This window comes from Panthera tigris, chromosome F3, assembly GCF_018350195.1.
Source record: "Panthera tigris isolate Pti1 chromosome F3, P.tigris_Pti1_mat1.1, whole genome shotgun sequence".
Lineage (NCBI taxonomy): Eukaryota > Metazoa > Chordata > Mammalia > Carnivora > Felidae > Panthera > Panthera tigris.
In genome coordinates, this window is record NC_056678.1 from 34776637 (window position 1) to 34794620 (window position 17984).

Consider the following 17984-nt stretch of genomic DNA (forward strand, 5'->3'; position numbering starts at 1 on the left):
ACCAAGAACATTTTCTGTTCTGGTTTGCTTTCGGCTTTGACGTTTCAGAGTTATGTAGGTTTGATTCTGGCTTCAACTGCTTTATGAAAAGATTGGGGTTGCAGATGGAAAAAAGAAAAAAAAAAAAAAACCTGCTTAGATCTCTGATTCAGGAGACAGTTAACGGCTGGGATTGGTCCTAACTGGGATGCAGCGGAGTGTGTGATGATAAGTTGTCTTTGGCTCAGTTCCAGCTCCCACCCAGCCATGGGTACCATCTAGTCCCAGGGACCACAGGGGGGAAGGCCAGACGTGTGGCGTTCCTCCTTCTGACTTTGTGTGCAGGCCCTGCCGGGATGGCAGGCAGGTGCCCAGGCTCACGGGAAGGAGGCCGCCCCAGCTGGCGGAAGGTTAACTAGCCTCCCCAGGCAGGGAGAGATCCGGGACCAGGCCTGAGGGAGGAGGGTACTGGTTCCACAGCTCCCGGGAATGAGCCGGCACCTTGAGGAGACTTAAATCTCCCTGGAGAGGAGCAGCTATCATAGGGAGGGTGGTGACAACCCCTGGGCCATTGGCCCTTCAAACAAACAGGGCCTGAGCTCCCTGTATGATGGAGACAGAAAACTGAGGTCAAGCCAGCCAGAAGTCACAACTATCCCATCTTCTCTTTACTTTCTGAAATAGCCTGAGTACCGTTGTGACTAAAAGCTACTACATTCCTGGAAGGATCTCGAGGAAATCTCGGATCTGTCCATTTAACAGAGAATGCTGCTTCAGATACCAAGGGGAACCTTTTTCACTGTGGGCCGTTTGCCCAGAAAGAGACCCTTCCCTCTGACTGAATCCACTATCAGATTTGCACTGGGGTAGAGGGTGGTGACCTCAGCCTCGTGACCTCATTGCTGACCCCAGAGTCCTCCTCCAGTCTATGAGAGTGAATTCAGTGACCCCCAAGCCCCTCTCGTGGAAGGAGGGGCTTTAGTGACAGTTGCACATGCCCCAGCTCTGGACGCAGGAAGCCACGAGCAAGGCAGAAAAAGGGCAAAGGAGAGTTTATTGTGGCGTGAGGCACCAAACTTGGCCCTCGGGATGAAAAAGTCGTGGTCCTTGTCCTCAGGAGCTCCTGGTGCGGTGGGAGAGATGGGCAGAAGGAAGGGCATGGTTACGAGTACAAGAGAAAAACCAGACGGAATGCGGAGGGGAAGCCTGAATCTTAAAACCTTACAGAGAAAATGCCTTTTGACCTCACTTTGATTTGGTGCTAGAGGCCACAGTCCTTTATCACCTGCTTCACGTCCTTTCAAAAGTATTTCTCAAGCATCCCCTTTTATCCATCACCAGCTATGTTCCCAGCCCCTATCTAGTGCTCACAGGGTTCTTAGAGAAAGAGAGGACACATCCCTGTCTTCAAAATGTTGACAGGCTTAGGCACATGTGAAGCAATGAGAGAACAATTTGAGTAGGTAGTCAATACATGTTAGCCAGTCCATATGCAGTGAACAAATCAATTGATTATAATCCTAAGACAAAATGTCTAGTGGCAAAAAAAAAAAAAAAAAAAAAGAAGGCATCAGGGTGATGAGTAATTAGTGTGGAGGGGAGATCAAGGAAGGCTTCACGAAGGAGGCAGGGCTCGAGCTAGTCAGGGTTTCGATGGGCAGAGAGACAGAGAAAACAAGCCAGGGTAGGGATTATCGGTCAACAGTCAGCTGCCGGGGCGCCTGGGTGGCTCAGTCGGTTAAGCATCCGCCTCTTGATTTCGGCTCAGTTCATGATCTCATGGTTCGTGAGCAGCTCAGAGCCCGCTTGGGGATTCTCACTCTTCCCCTCTCTCTGCCCCTCCCCCACTCATGCGCTCACACAAGTGCTCTCTCTCTCTCTCTCTCTCAAAATAAATAAACATTTTTTTAAAAATAGGCAGCTGCTGTGTTGAGAACAAGAAATCTGAAATGCAGGAACATATTCACACTGAGGACTCCTGGACACGAGCCTTTTTATATGACCTCAGAGACCATCTTCTACCGAGTCTCAGAATTCTGCACAGAACTTAGACTATCCCTCGCGAACCCCCAGGCCAGCTGCACCCACATCACCTGGGAATTTGTGAGAAGTGAAAAAAATCTCAGGCCTCATTTCCACTGAATCCGAAACTCTGGGCGCGGTTCAGCCATGCAGCCCCCCAGGTGATTCTCAAAGCATGCCGGCTTGAAAACCAGTAGACGACATCAGGGCTTCTAGACCCTGGCTGTTCGTCAGATTCGCCTGGGGGAGCTTTGAATCCCGACGAAGATGCCCAGGCCCCGCTCGCAGAGGTTCTGATGAATGGATCCTGCCCTGGCATTCGTATCTTTTAAAACTCCCCAGACGATTCTGGTGTGGAAGCAGGGCTGAGAAGCCGTGGACTAGACGGTATCCGAGTCCTTTCTGACTTATTATCTAGAGCTGGGCTCTGACGGTCTGAGCCCGGATTCCTGGCTCCCCCAAATCACGGGGTGAATTTGCGCACAAGCGGGGGATATGTTTGGGGGAAGGAAGACCTTCCCGAGATCCTAAACTCTTGCATCTCTTGAGGACCAGCTTTTTGATAGTTTACATGATTGTTTTACCGTTCTTCCTTACGTGCCTGAGGCAGAAACACTGTGAACGGGTGTTGACTCTCTTACCCCAAACACCAATAAGGGTGTGCCAGCACACGCACACCCATCAGTGCTATAAATATCTGTAGACACACGCAGAAATAACCACATTGGGATATTCAGAATCGCTCCTACTGGCGCATATGCACATGCAAATGAACCCACCATCAGAAATCCCAGACGTGGTCCACTCAAACCACTTGGGAAAGTATTTCTCTCGGGGAAAGCCGGGCTGTTTGAACAGAGAAGCACCTCTACCTTCTCTGAAGCCTGGTCTGGTTCAGAGTCACGACCGGGGGCGGGGAGGGGGCCGGGAAATATCTTCTGTAAAGCGACCTGCTCTAGTCCCGTAAGGGGACCGCTGAGTCCAGGTGCTGACGATGCATTATTTCTCTCATAGATTCGAGCCGATGGTCCCCCCCATGGAGGGGTCCAGTATGAGATGGTCTCTGTGCTCAAAGACGGGAGCCCCATCCTCCGGGATATGGCCTTCTCCGTTGATCAGCGTTACCTGTACATCATGTCTGAGAGACAGGTAAGTGCTGACACCCAGCCCTTCTTTCCAAAGCCCAGGAGCGACTGATAACCTGTGGCCTGACCTTTGTTCAAAAGCTGTTTCATCTAACCAGAGAGCCCTCTGTCTGGGCTCGCTGCTCGGGGGTCCTGGGAGAGGCAGAGTCCTTGGAGGCTTTTGCGGGGAGCCAGAGAGAAGCAGCTGGGGCCAGCCACTTCCCGGAGGCTTCTCTCTAGGCCACAGCCCCTGTCTCGGTGCGTGATGAACAGCCCCGCAAGAACGGGCCAGACTGCTTGGAGCAGCTTGGTGTGATTAAGCGGTAGATTTACAGCTCCCGGGCCCACAGAGTCTGCTGCTCAAGGGAGCCAAAGAAGTGTAAATAATCCAGGCCTCCTGGCTGGGCCTGATCCTGGGAGAGACAGACCCAAGATAGGGCCCCAGAAGGAGATAAAAATCTTGGCCTGAGTCACAGACTGATGCCAGTAGAAGCCGGCCAGCTCTGGGAAGGCGAAGTCTGCCTGAGAAATAGACTTCCACCCTCTGCGGGCTAACGATCGAGTAGGTTCCCCACCTTCTCCGATGGAGCGTTATTCCCCCCGGATTGTATTTGCTCTGAGTACGTGTGGGCAGAGAGAAGGTAAATTCAGGAGAGCCGTGGTGATGGGCAAGAGACACAGGGTAGAAGGCGGATTTGGGATTCCCAAATCAATGCAGACACAGGAAGCAAAGCAAAACTCTTGGGAAAGGCTGGTTACTTCCATTCGTTCAGGCGGTGGGTGTGCAGGTGTTCAGCAGGAGCAGTGGTCTTGGCATTGACCTGAACACGACAAGTAAGATAAAGGCCGAAGAGCAGAAAAAGTGTTGTGCACCTGCCTTGGCTGACACCCCTGATTTAGGCAAGACAAAGATGCCGGGCTGGAGGACCAGTGAGCTTTCACAAGGTGCCTTCCAGCTCTTGAGGGGTTGTCATTCCCAAAATACTCGGCCGAGCTTCCAGGGGTCCTTGAGGAGCACCCCCTCTCCCAACGTTGTCTTTTCCTCCCTTCTGTTCGAATGTAGGAATTCTGAATCCGGGGGTGAGGGAGGAACGGAGGGAGGAAGGAAGAGACAAAATGGGCACATGACAGCATAAGGGAAGCAGTGATGCAGCTCTAACTCAAAAATTGCCTCTTGGGAATAAATGCCACAAATCATATGCAGATTGCATGCATTGCATCCAGGTCCTCCTGAACCCACCTGTCTTCTCACCTCCTTTCATGTGGCCCCTGCAGCTGAGGCACAAACAGGTGCAGATGGGAACTTGGTGGAGCTAGAGGAGGCTTTGCCTAACCTAGAGTGGTAGAGTGGCCTTGGAAATAAACGCTGATGTCTCCTTCTACTAAAACAGTCCGCAAGCCCTAACAAAACCCGTTACTGGGGACATATCGGTTGGGAACAGTGTGCTGGGAAAACCTCAAAATGAATGGGCCTCGGCCGCTGCCCTCACATTGCTTACAGTCTAACAAGGGACGGGGGGAAAAAAAGGGAAGGAGACACGTAGCCAGTTATCTAGAACATCCCATTGGAGTCTACGAATGTTCTGCCTTTTCTTCCTGTTCTTTACTTGTAGATACAAGGTTGTTTCTTAAGCAAAAACAGTAGCTGCCCCCCGTGCAAATTCAAACAATATATACGGAAAAGAAAATAGCAACGAGTTCCCAAATGGGACTGCCCAGTTTGTAACACCATGTTAATATCTGATGAACACCATTCTGGACACTTTGGCAGGAAAATAATCAGAGGGACAGATGGATCGATCAGTGGCAGTATAGATAGGTGGATAAAGTGATGGTCGGAGGGATCAAATAGACCCATGATAAATGTGGTATTTTCAGAAGGCATTGTGTATGGCTAAGGACCAGGCGGGTAGCTCTGGGTAGAAGCTCCTTCCTGGGTCCCTAAGGCAGTGCAGTGGAAAAGCATAGAGAGCGCGTAGAAGGAACCAATGCAACCTTACTGGAACGAAGAAGATGCCAAGGCTCGTAATCTGGCATATCTGTTTCTCAGATGGGATGCTTTCTGAAATTGCATTCAAAATGTGGTCAGAGGAGAGGGCATGAGCCAGAGCCGGAGGCTGGTGAGTGGCCTTCAGGGGCTATGGTGTCCTCCTGAGATCTTATCCTGTGTCACCTCCAAAAGCATCAGCACTGGCTCAGCTAAGTGTCCACATGGCTTATTTATAAATATCCTCTCCTTCGTCCTCATCTTCGGCCACAGCCGCCCAGTTCTTGCTACAACCTCACCAAACAGAGGGGTTCCGTGGCAGCCGTCACACCGAGCGGATACAGGAAGAGTTTGGGTTCGAAGCCACGGGGCTGTCTCCAGTCCGGTGAGATATTAGGCCGGAGAGCTCCCTATGCCAGGTGGAGCTGTGATCAGTGGGCAGAGTCTAAGGGGGATTTGTGGTAGCACTCTGACACCTGTCACCCTGAGAGCTGTAAACCGTGTAGAAGTAGGTAGCTAGGTGATTTCACCTGGGGCTGGGTCCAGGAATGAGGTCCGAGAACAGCTCAGGGGGCCCATCTGTCTGAGGCTGAGCAACTATGAGTACAGAATATTCATAGACAGCTCGGACGTCTTTTTTTTTTTTTTTGTAAGGTTATTTATTTATTTTGAGAGAGCACGGGGGAAGGGCAGAGAGAACAAGAGACAGAAGCCCAAGCGGGCTCTATGCAGGGTTTGAACTCAAGAACCGCGAGATCATGACCTGAGCGGCGATCAGGAGTCGGACACTTAACCGACTAAGCCACCCAGGTGCCCCTCAGACATCATTTAAGAAACAGTTTAATGGGAGCGCCCGGGTGGCTCAGTGAGTTAAGCGTCCAACTCTTGGTTTTGGCTCGGGTCACGATCTCACAACTTTGTGGGTTCGAGCCCCGCACCGGGCTCTGAGCTGACAGTGCGGAAGCTGCTTGGAATTCTCTCCCTTTCCCTCTCTTTCTGCCCCTCCCCCCACTTGTGCTATCTCTGTCTCTCTCAAAATAAATAAATAAATTTAAAAAAATAATAATTTAACGTGAGGCAAGAGAACAGTCAATACAGATGAAGTCGGACGGCGCGGGTTCTAGCCCAGCGGTTGCTGTATCTGGAGGCATGACCCCCTCGCACGTTTGCTTTCCCCCCCTCACGAAAGGGAGGAGTCGAACGAGATCCCAGGGTTGTCTCTGCAGTCCGAAACTCTGATTTGGATCCCGTCTCAACGTTTCATAGCCACGTGGCCTTACACCGGTCACTTCACCTCAGTGTGCCCCACGAGAGTCGACGTGAGGCTCAGTAGACACTCCGCTCAGCAGAGGGGAGTTTCCTTCCCACTGCCTCGCGTGCAATGACCCCTTGTCGTTGACTTTCTATATGGCCCCTTCCAGCTCTCAGGCCCTTATGATTCCGGCTCTGGAGGGCGGCGACTGTGAGTGATGATTAAGAGGAAGTGAGGTGGCCGTGTGGCACCACCGGTGGTCCCCAGGCGGAGCCAACAAGCCTGTGTTCCAGTCCTGACCCACCTCTAACGAGCTGGGTGGACTAGACTCTTAAGTTCCTAGGGATTCCGTTTGCTCCCCTTCAAAGACGCAATTAATAAATCTAATCCAGAGCCCCTTTCATGTTAAAGAGGCTTGTCTAAGGTCTTGGGGTGGAGACTCTTCAACACCTCTAGAAGGCGACACCAAAATGACAGTAGAGAGACAGGCCTGAGGTTAGACCAAATGAAAAAGCTCTTGGAACCAGAGTTTTATGAGGCTGTGGGTGCCCATGTGAACGCCTTCCCCAAAAGATGAACGCTGCGGAGAGGCTAGAAATGCTGGCTGGCTGTGGAGAAGTGTATTCCTGTTTCGAGGCCGTGATTTAAGACTTCGGCATTCCCTAAAAGACCTAAGACCTTTATAAGACATCGTGGGACGGGGGCTTCCCGTCACCTTATAATAAACCTCTGAGCAACCTGCTGTCATCCGCGCCTTCCCCTCCTCCCCACCTCTTGTCTCTCTGTCCCCCTCCTGTGCCCCCAAAACACACACCGGTTGTATCTTCGGCACCACGTCAGTGGAGAACCAAGTCTCTGGTCTCAAGTTCTGCTAAGGGAGGTTTACATCTCCCTACAGAGCGAGAACAGTCCAGTCCAGCTCATTCTTTCTCCCTCCCCCCCCCCTCGGTTAATTACACCTAATTAAGAACTAGGACTAGTAAGAAGTGTTGGGTCCTAGTGCCACCGCCTAACAAGCCGATGTTAATGTACTGTTAATAGATCTAGGGCCAGCCAGTCCCAGGGGAGCATTTGGGAACTGATTCCCCAATCCTGCTAATTGCCCGGGGGCTCCGCGGACTGGATGCCTGGCTCTTCCCTAGAAAGTCCGCCCCTGCTTCCTCAACAGCAAATCGACAGATGCTATGGGTGTGAATACAAGTTCTCCCGTATCCTCAGTGTCTAATGGAAGTCAGACAGCAGGTCCAGGGAAAATCAGGCTGCGAGCCAAGCGCAAAACTGAGCGAGAAGATGAAAAGAAACTTGATAGCCCCCGTTTCCACCCAACTTGTCAGGTTGGCCACTCCCCGATAAAGAATATAACTTCTGTACTCAACGTGGATGGGAAGGAGTATGGGGATGGAAGCAATTATTCTATTTTATACTTTAATTAGTTTGAATTAGCAGAGGGAATAGAGGCATAAAATGATCCAGCGAAGGGTGAAATAGAAAAAGGGAGTCACAGTGGAGAATGGCTCCGTGCAGGCTGGAAAGGGCCTTGGGAACAGCAGAAAGGCTGGTGACGGGGGCGTGCACGTGTGTTTGGGGGGCGGGTGGGGGCATGGGATGCTGCTCTCTATTTCGAGGCCTGGAAAGGCAAGATAGCATAATGGTTAAGAGCTGGAGCATGAGAGTCAGACAGAGCTCCATTTAACCCATAGCCGTGTGCTAGACGTCCGGCTTTGAGAAAGTTATCGCACGTCACTAAACCTCAGTTTCTTCGTCTGTATAACGGGCCTAATAATGGTAACTGTTGCGTCTGACACACAATGCTTTCAGCGTGAAGTGTGATTGTTATCATCATTGCTGCCATCGGTCGTGTCAGAAGTTCTTTTGCACCCCAGAGAAGGCTAGAAGCCTCTCCACTTAAATTACGGCTGGGACAGAGTTCCCGAGTGTTTGACCCCAACCTGTCATTCCTGCTGCTCCTTCCCAAGGGACGCTTCCAAAGCCTCTGGCCTGGCCGAATGACAGCATCAGGCTAAGTTGCTCATAATCTGCTATTTATTTTAAAAATCCAGGAATGTGCCCAGCAGACTAAACAGTCCCGCTGCCCTTGATACAGGCTGAGGCAGCCCTGGGCCCATATGTGAGGCCCAGGAGGCCAGTATTGCAGGCATCTGTGGAGAGAAGGGGGGTCAGGCCCCAAGCCCTCAGGGTCTTGTCTGGCTGCAAGTGTGGACACGTAGCCAGAAAGGGACTACCCATGGGGCTTTTCATTTCTGGCCTTTCCAGGTAAGGAAACCAGGTCCCAAAAGATAGGGCTGCTGTTCTCCAAGTAGCGGGCACTCGGATCCCAGTTTTGAAGGCAAAAATGCCCTTACGTTTGTCTACAGTTGGCATACCGTTCTGGTCACTTACTGCTACATAATAAACTGTGTCAAAATTCTGGGGCATAAAACAACCATTTTATTATGTTCACAAACTATGTAAGTCAGGGTTCCAGCCATGGTGCACCGAAGAGGGCTTTTCTTTTCTTTACAACACAAATGACTTGGGACGCTTAGAATTCTAAGGACTAGAATCATCTAGAAGCTTCTGTCTGTCTGGGAACTAGAAGACCGGGCTCAGCTGGGGCTAGTGCCCCAGAGTGCCTAGTGATCTGAGTGCCTAGGAGAAGGCCTCCCCATGTGAAATGGGCTCGCCCACAGCACGGTGGCCGCAGGAGAGCCGGACTTCTGGAACATGGCAGATCCTGGCAAACATGGCAGCTGAGGGCTCGAAGAGTGAGGATTCCCACAAATGAGGTAGAACTATTGCCTTTTAATGACATCGCCTCAGAAGTCACAAGGCTGTCTCTTCTGCCTGCCTCTTTACCTCTCCACTGCCAGTCATCTCGGGTGATCCTGATTCGGGATGCCCACGACCACACCTGGAGAGACAAGGCTCAGGGAAGATAAATACGTGGTTTCCTGACCCTTCAGGATCATGGAAGCACAGAACCTCCGAGCTGGGAAGGACCTCGGGGCTCACCCATCATGACCCCACATGAGAACTCGGAGGCCCAGAAGGCATCTGAGCAGGGTACCTGCCCCTTCAGTGTCAGAGTCATCGAAACTGGCTTGATTTCCCAAAACTCACGGGGAAGTTCTGGTAGCTTTTAAGCCTACAACTGATTTGGTTAAAAGTTGCATAAGTCCTAAATGAAGCCCACATCCAATGTGGGCTCTGAAAGTGCTTCCGGGAAGACTTTGAGGGAATCCATGAGGAACAGGATCGCATTGCCAGGAAATTGCCCAGACAGTGGCACACAATTTTATTTATTTATTTTCTTTTTTATTTAAAAAAATGTTTTAACGTTTATATATTTTTGAAAGAGAGAGAGAGACAGAGTGCACGCAGGGGGAGGAGTGAAGAGAGAGGGAGACACAGAACTCGAAGTAGGCTCCAGGCTCTGAGCTGTCAGCACAGAGCCCGATGTGGGGCTTGAACTCACGGACCGTGAGACAGTGACCTGAGCCAAAGTCAGACGCTTAACTGACTGAGCTACATAGGTGCCCTACGTCTTTCTTTCTTTCTTTCTTTTTTTTTTTTTTAATTTAAATCCAAGTTAGTTACCATACAGTGCAATAACGATTTCAGGAATAGAATCTAGTGATTCATCACCCACACACAACACCCAGTGTTCATCCCAACAGGTGTCCCCTCCCACAATGCCTAGCTCCCATTCAGCCCATCCCCCACCCAGCACCCCACCAGCAATCACCAGTCTGTTCTCTGTATTCAGGAGTCTTTGATGGTTTGTCTCCCCCTGTGTCTTCCTCTTCCGTTTGCTTCCCTTCCCCTCTGTTCATCCATCCTGTTTCCCAACCTCCGCAAAGTGAGTGAAGTCGTATGATGATCTGTCTTTCTCTGACTTACTTCGCTTAGCCTAACACACTCCAGTTCCATCCACGTAGTTGCAAATGGCAAGATTTCATTCCTTTTGAGCACTGAATAATATTCCATTGAATATATATACCACATCTTCTTTATCCATTCATCAGTCGACGGACATTTGGGCTCTCTCCATTCTTTGGCTATTGTCGATAGCGCTGCTATAAACACTGGGGTGCATATGCCCCTTCAAATCAGTATTTTTGTATCCTTTGGATACATACCTAGTAGGTGGCACACAATTTTAAAGGGTTCCCCCCGGCAATGTCTCTGTGGCAATATCGCCATCAGCCCACTGAGAAGGCGGGCCTCCAAGGTACCCCACTTTTGCTATGCAGGGCAGTGGTGATTAACCCCGGGGGATACATGCAGGAAACTGACTTTCTAACTATTGCCCACCGTAAGTAAATTAAGAGAGTTGGAACGAGAAAAATTTTTGCCTGGAGTTAATAGAAACAAAATTCATGGGGTGCCTGGGTGGCTCCGTGGGTTGGGGGCCAGCTCTTGGTTTCAGCTCAGGTCATGATCTGAGTTCGGATCAGTTCATGGGTTTGAACCCTGTGTCAGGTTCTGTGCTGACCGTGCTGAACCTGCTTGGGATTCTCTCTCTCTCTCCCTCTCTCTCTCTCTCTGCCCCTCCCTTGCCTGTGCACCCTCTCTCAAAATAAAGAAGTAAACTTAAAAAAAGAAAAAGAAAGAAAAGTCATCTGGAAGGATTGTGAGGCCATCCTTCTCTGAGTGTCTCACGGGCAGGAGGGACCCCTTCCCAGGCCCTCAGTCCCCTGCCTTGGTTGAAGATGTGCTGGGTGGGGAAGACAGTTGGGAAGACAGACCAGACCCTCTAGCGCGCCATCCGGGAGTATATAGCCAGCTTCGCCCGAGAACTCATTTTGGTTTCCTTGGTTTGGGGGAGGGCCTATCTACTGCAAACCTGGGCCTAGCCCCCAAAATGAGCATTTTCAAAGGGCCTATTGTGACTCAGAAGCAATAGTAAGTCTCCTACCTGTGGCTAAAGCCACTGAGCTGCCAAACCCCTAAGGCAGCTAGAGACTTAAGGAAGGCAAAGGAAGAAAAAAAAATGTGGGGAACCACACTTCCAGATGTTCCCTGCTCATTTATTTTGACATCTCAGACTATTATTTTGATTGTGCACATTTGTTTAGTCCAGGCGATAAGGCTTCCCAGGGCGCGGGCAGAGCGTGCCAAGGTGTATTTGTACAAGGCGCTCTGGGTCTCAGTGACGGGAGCCCTCCCTCTGCCTGGGCGGGAGGCCTGGGCCCAGCTGTGGGGGAGGAGAGGATGTGAGGAGGCCCTGGGCTGCAGCAAGGCCTGAGGGGCTTCGGGGAGAATTACAGAGTTTGCGGATTAGGAAAGTGAGGATAAGCGAATTTCGGCTGCACTTTTGTTTTCAAATGTGTCACTTTCAATCCAAGCCTTTGATGCACATGTGTTTCTGGTTAAGGGCCTGGGACCCCAGTGTGGCCCAGGAGCTAAGCTGCTCATATCAGTGCCTTTCCCCAAGCGGGAGGGGGTGCGGGGAAAGGTGACCACCCCAAGCCTGGGTTTTGATTTTCTTTCTTTCTTCCCCCCTCCCCACATCCCCCATTTCAAAAGTCAGGGAACAAAGAGGCTGACACAGACCTGATTCCCTGGCTATTAATATTCTCACTGGAGCATTTTTCTAATAAATATTTTCACATGAGAGAAAAGAAATGCAAACCCACCCTATTAATCAGACGCTTGGCTTGTTGTATTTAAGAGAGAAAACTCCAGCCTCTTATTTTAAAATCCTTTGGTTTGGAAAGAAATGATTGAACACAATGCCCAGGCTGGAAGGACTGGTGCCAAAAAAACTCATTTCTCTAAATGGGCAGGGGGGCTGGAGACTTTCTCTAATCCTTGGCGAGGGACTCGATTTCTCTTTCTAGGCAGGTCGTGTGAACACTGACGCTCTGACTGCCCAGAATGATGTTTCTGTGACTGAGGGATGGGAAATCATAGTGTCTCCACACCAGCAGGAAACCCACTCCCTTTTTTCTAGAGGTGAAGAAACTGATGCCCCGAGAGGGGAGTCACTTGCCGACGTCTTCCCCTGACTTACCAGGAGAAGCAGAAATTAACCTGGTCCAGCCCACCATTCTTTCCCCAACTTGAGAACAGCCTCGCTCCGCACAGGCAAGAAAGGAAACTGGTTGTCTTTAAACACTTGCAGTTAAAAAAAAAAATTAAAAACAACCTGGGCCCAAGAGAGTCACTGAAGATGTTCCCAAGGGTCAAATTAAAATAGGGAAAGATTTGCATATCATTTGCATACACGGACTCATTCACTCACCAGACCGTTAAGTGCCTACCATGTATAATGCATAGAGCTGTCCACTGACAAGTCATTTGCATATGCAGATCTAGGCAGGGCAGTCTCTCTAAGTAATATTCCAGCAAAATGTTATAAACCCGGCTGTCTGCACATAGGTACCTTCTTGACTTCTTTCTGCTCTTTCCAATGTTTAGCAGCAGCACCGTTGAGTGTGCTTTTGTGTAGCAATAAATAAAATCGAATCCCTGCCCTCAGGGAGGTCTCATTCTGGTGGGGAAGAGTGATGTATAGATAAATTAAAATATAAAGTGGACAGTGCCGGAACAGAGACCTACTGTGTGCTCCGTGACCCAAGTAAGTCACACCGACCAGGGAGAGACCTGTCCTTGTCCTTCCATTCTTGGGGTCACTCAGACGGAGGACTCCTTCTCTCGCTGACACAGCAATTCAGAGCTTATCTAGTGAGGGGCTCAGAGATTATCTAGTGAGGAGCAGCCTTTTATTTTACGGATGAGGACAGGAGACCTGAGGGGGAAGCAGCTCTGGAGAGGGGAAGGTCTGCCAAACCAGGATGTGAGGAAGCAGATAGTGACTATGATGGGCAGTTTCCTGACCCCGTGAAGAGTGTGGGCTCTAAACTCTGCCTGCCTGCCTATGTTCAAATCCTGGCTCTGCTACTTACTGCTGTGTGACCTCGGACAAGTTGCTTTACCTCTCGGTGCTTCAGTTTCCTCATCTGGAAAATGGGCACAATTACAGCATCTGCCTGAGGATTAAATCAAATGAATGAATACATAAAAAGCATCTGAAAAGTATCTGGCGCATGGTACGTGCTTAATAAATGTTGGTAGTCGTAATTGTAGTTTTCTGGTTGTGCCCCATGCATAATCACCAGGCCAAGCCCTGCAGATCACGCTCCGCACGTAGCCGCACCTAAAAAAGAGACTTAACCACCTCGCCCTGCCTCTCAGCTCTACTTTATTTAAGATGTGTTGAAATCTAGCTAACATTTAGGTTCGGTTTTTCTTATGTTAGTTTACAAACACGTCCTCGGCTAATCCAACAATGCCATGGGAGAAGTAGTATTGTCCTTGCCTCTTTTGGAGACAGGAAGACTGAAATTCAGTCTGGCTAAGGAATTTGCCCACAGCCACCAAGCTGGGAAACAGCAGAGTTTGCACTCCACCCAGCCTTCGGAAGCCAAATCCACACTTCCGGCTTCTCGAGACAGCGCCCCCTGGCTGCCGCGTGTTCGCAGAGGGCACCTCCCTTCCTGCCCGCTCTCCACCTGGCTCCGAATTTAGGAAAGGGCTCAGCAGCGGCTTTCAGGGCTCCAGGAGACCAGCACAGACTCACAAGTCCTAGTTTGACACCCCCAAGGAGACTGGAGCAGTGCTCTGTTTTATTTAAACATTTTTTTAAATGTTTATTTATTATTGAGAGACAGAGAAAGACAGAGCATGAGCAGGGGAGGAGCAGAGAGAGAGAGAGAGAGAGAGGGAGACACAGAATCTGAAGCAGGCTCCAGGCTCTGAGCTGTCAGCACAGAGCCCGACGCGGGGCTCAAACCCACAAACTGGGAGATCATGACCTGAGCCGAAGTCGGACACCCAACCGACTAAGCCACCCAGGTGCCCCCCCCCCCACCACCACTGTTTTGTTAAAACAAAAAACAATAAAGGAAAGCGAGCGCTCCCCTGGGCCTTAGGTGCACAGTCACAGGAGGGGCTCCGGTGGTCAGAGGGGATGGAGGAAAGGAAACTACCACCGCTGCTGTTTAGCCTGTGCAGTGGGCCAGGTGCTTCCCAAGCAGCCTCTCGACTCCTTACAAGCTTGAGAGGTATTATCTCCCCTACTTGACGCGCAAGCAAGGCTCAGCAAGGTGAAGTGACCTGAGCGAGGGCCTCATAACACTCTCAGGAGGCAGGGCTGGGGTGGAGACGCAGGTCTGTGTGCCCTCACCCCACCATCCTGGAGGCCGAGCAGGTGACGTCATGACTCCCCTGCACCCTCTCTACCCCCCATCCACAGCTGGCCCGTCTCTGCAAGGAGGGCAGGAACGGGACACAGGAGGCCCCGATTCAGCCTCTCTGTGCAACTCCTGTGTGAACCAGGCAAACAGGAACGGCTGCAGTCACTGCCCTAAACGGGGGTTGGAGGGCTCTAGAAAGCCTTCTGCGCTTGCCGCCTCCAGATCTCTCCGGCCCCGCTGTGACTGACGCCCCAGAACTCTGCAGCCTGCTCCTTAGCTCCTCCACGGAGCTCTCCCTCATGCTCCCCGTGTTGAGTTTCTGTAATTGAATGTGTTTTATTTCGACCATAACATTTAGTGCCACTTTGGATTTCCAATTAGGCTTCAATCAAACGCCGAGGGTCTGATTCGTTTTGTTGTTTTGATCAACACAAAAGATGGCAACATCAGAGGAGCCGTCGTGAAAAGTTATTTCCATCCGCCGATGACTAGGACAGTTGCTTGTGATGTGAAGATACAGCTTCGGAGATGCCAAGAGTTGTACCAGGCGTGGGGGAGGGGGCGGGGGGAGGGAGGACAGGGGAAGGCGGCGAACCCTACAAGGAGCGCGGTTTGAAGGTCTGGGGTGCACCCCCCATTCTCCACGCCACCCCCCCCCGCCACCCCCCGGCAAGAGAGGGTAGGAGGTGGGTGCTGGGCATTGAGGCCACTTGATGAAGCTCCTTCCTCTGCAGGCCAGGGTCCTGGGTGCCCAGGCGGGAAGGGGAAGGAGCTGGTTCCTCGTACAGAGGGCTTGGGCCTCTTACCCAGGAGAGGTTCCATGAACACAGGGCTCCCATGAGACCGGAAGCTGACCACGAGTTGGTTTCTCCAGACAATGGCCCCTGCATTCCTCAGCCGGAAGTGAGCAGCTGTGCAGGCTTATGGAAACCCGGGGGGGGCGGGGGGCCTTCCTCAACGCCCAGGGGTTCTGGCCAACCAGTCACACACGCTGCCTGTCAGACAGCTGTTCTCTCAGGGGCTGGTCCTAGGGACAAAGTTGAGAATCCAGTGGTGAGCTGCTAAGGAGGTGGTGGGGGAAGGGTGACAGGGGTGACAGGAGAACGACAGGGGAGTGGTAAGCTAGGATTCTGCCTTCCGTCACTCCCTGGAGCCTCACCGCTCGCTGGAGTCTGAGTGAAGGCCACGTGGAGCCTCAGTTTCCCCATCGATAAAATTTATTTGAACGTCCCCCGCAACCAGGACATTTCGCACATCCTTTTGACCGCACGCCTGTGTGGGACAGAGGCTGGCCCGGGTCTGGGAGTGCGCGTGCGTGTGAGAACAGCGTTCGTGGAGGATGAGGCCCACAAGAGCAAGCATTCCTGTGTGTTCTTTGAGTGTGCAAGGACATCCGCCCCAGCACGGCGCTTTCAGACGCCAGGCCAGGGCTGTGCTCACTGAGGGGAAAGCCAGTCTGTGTTCCAGCGCCTCGGGCTTGCCCTCTGAGCCTTCTGGACCCCGTCCGGCTCAGGGACCCAACGTCAGTCACAGTCCCCGCCTCGTGGCTTGCGTGCCCCACAGTTAAATGCCCCGGGGCCTTTGCCGCTCTGCACGGAGCGACCTGTCTCACTCCCCCTCCTGGTTATTCCCACCCACCCCCCCACTTCTGCAGACAGCCTGGGGTTTGAAATTTGCACCAGGTGGAGGGAGAACTGCCTGTGTCATCAGCTGTTGGTGGCTCAGCAAACAGTCTGGGTTCAGCCTCTGTCCCTCAAGTAATGTTTAATGAGTAGAGGGAGATGGGCAGAGATGAGAGTCGGGCGGAAGGAAGATTGGAAAGAGAAAAATGAACCGAGCTGAGAACAATGTCTTCGTTAACCACTCAGCTTCCAGGTGATCTATCAAACAACCCTTGAGGGCCTATTGTGAGCACAGAGCCCTTCCCGACAAAATCACACATGCACCAGGAAAAGAGTATTGTGAGACAGTTTGCAGGGCGCTGGGAATGCATGAGGGGATGCTACCCAACAGAGTCTGTCAGTCAGGGAAGGCTTCCCGGAGGAGGTGTTGCTCTAGGTGAATCATGAAAAGCAGGGGAGCTTTTCCCCAGATTTGGTACTGTTGGAGCAGAAGGCAAGGGTGGAGAGGTACCTGGCCTCGGAGAATATCCACAGCCCACAGGCGGTGAGCAGACTGCAGGTGGACTCAACCCACCTGCCCTTACCAAGATGAAAGGAGCCTCGGCCCAAACAGAAGGTGCTTCAGGCTCCTTCAGCCCCTACCATTGAACCAGAGAACCTGGGAGAAGACGATCATGCAGCAAGCTTCCGGTGTTTTGCCTTCCCTGGCAGCGCCCCCCTCCCCCCCACCCCCCCAGCAGGTCATGGATCTAAGAGGCACAGTCAAGAAAAAGGACGCCAGCACGGGTCACGGTCTACCACCAAAAGCCCTCTGTAATCACACCAACCCCCCTCGCCCCCCCGTCCCTGGGGACAGCTACTTCCCTGTATGGTGAGGACACCCCCTGCTCATCTCAGGTTCAGGGAAGAGGAAAAGGGAGCTCGTGTGCCCGGTCCCATTCGTTCACTCGGCCATTCCAACCACATCTTTTGGTAGCAGAGACCTTGCCCTCCGGGTTGCTTCTGTGTCCCCAGGAGATATTGCAGTGGTTGGCCCTGGTGGGTGCTCAACAAACACTTGTCATGGGATGGGAAGAGACAGGCAGGGAGGAAGGGAGACAGGAAAAGAGACAACATGTGCAAAGGAGACATTGTAGGATAGTGTGCAGAGCTCACGTTTGGGGGCAGTTAGGCCCGTGTTCAAATCTGGGCTCTCCCACTCTTTGGTAGGGCCTGGCTTCCTCTCCTTAAGCCTCAGTCTTCTCCTCTGTGAAGTGGGGATAATAATAATACCGGCCTTATAGGGTTGCTGAGCATAAATGATCCCTGCAAAGTGCCTGGGACAGAGCAAGAGCCCAACCCTGGAATCAGCCCCAGCTAAGCCCTCGTCCTTCTCTCTGGTTCACTCGTGAGCTCCCTGGTTCACTGCCACGGAGACCCCCCTAACTAACATGTTGCTCATTTTTCATCCTTAAGTCATCTGCCAGTTGCATCTATTTCTAGCCTCTGTCTTGTGAGACGAGAATAAGGAAGGGAAACAGATAGCTGCAGAGGCTCATTTGCCAATTGTCAGCGCCCGCCGTCAGCAGAGCTCTCTGTCTGCTTCTCCCTGGGTGCCTGGAAAAATCACTGTGACCTTTTATTTACTGGTTGATCCAGTCAGCGCAGGTCTCTCTGCCTCCCCTCTCCAGCCCACCCTCCACATCCCCACCCTCCGCCAGCCCAATGCTGGCTTCCTGCCTCCCGCGCCCCATCCCGCTGCAGGGTGGGCACGCTCGGCTGGTCCCTCTGAGCCTCCCTGTCTTCATGATCAGATTC

General features: G+C 51.8%; 1 protein-coding gene across 1 annotated transcript in view; it reads left to right on the top strand.

The window, feature by feature from the left end:
- PLXNA2 (plexin A2) overlaps positions 1-17984 on the top strand; it is a 207387-nt gene that overhangs the window by 91937 nt on the left and 97466 nt on the right. Inside the window, exon 4 of the mRNA XM_042975512.1 lies at positions 3016-3150. Within this exon, the coding sequence (XP_042831446.1) occupies positions 3016-3150 (135 nt within the window). The remainder of the gene's footprint in view (positions 1-3015; positions 3151-17984) is intronic.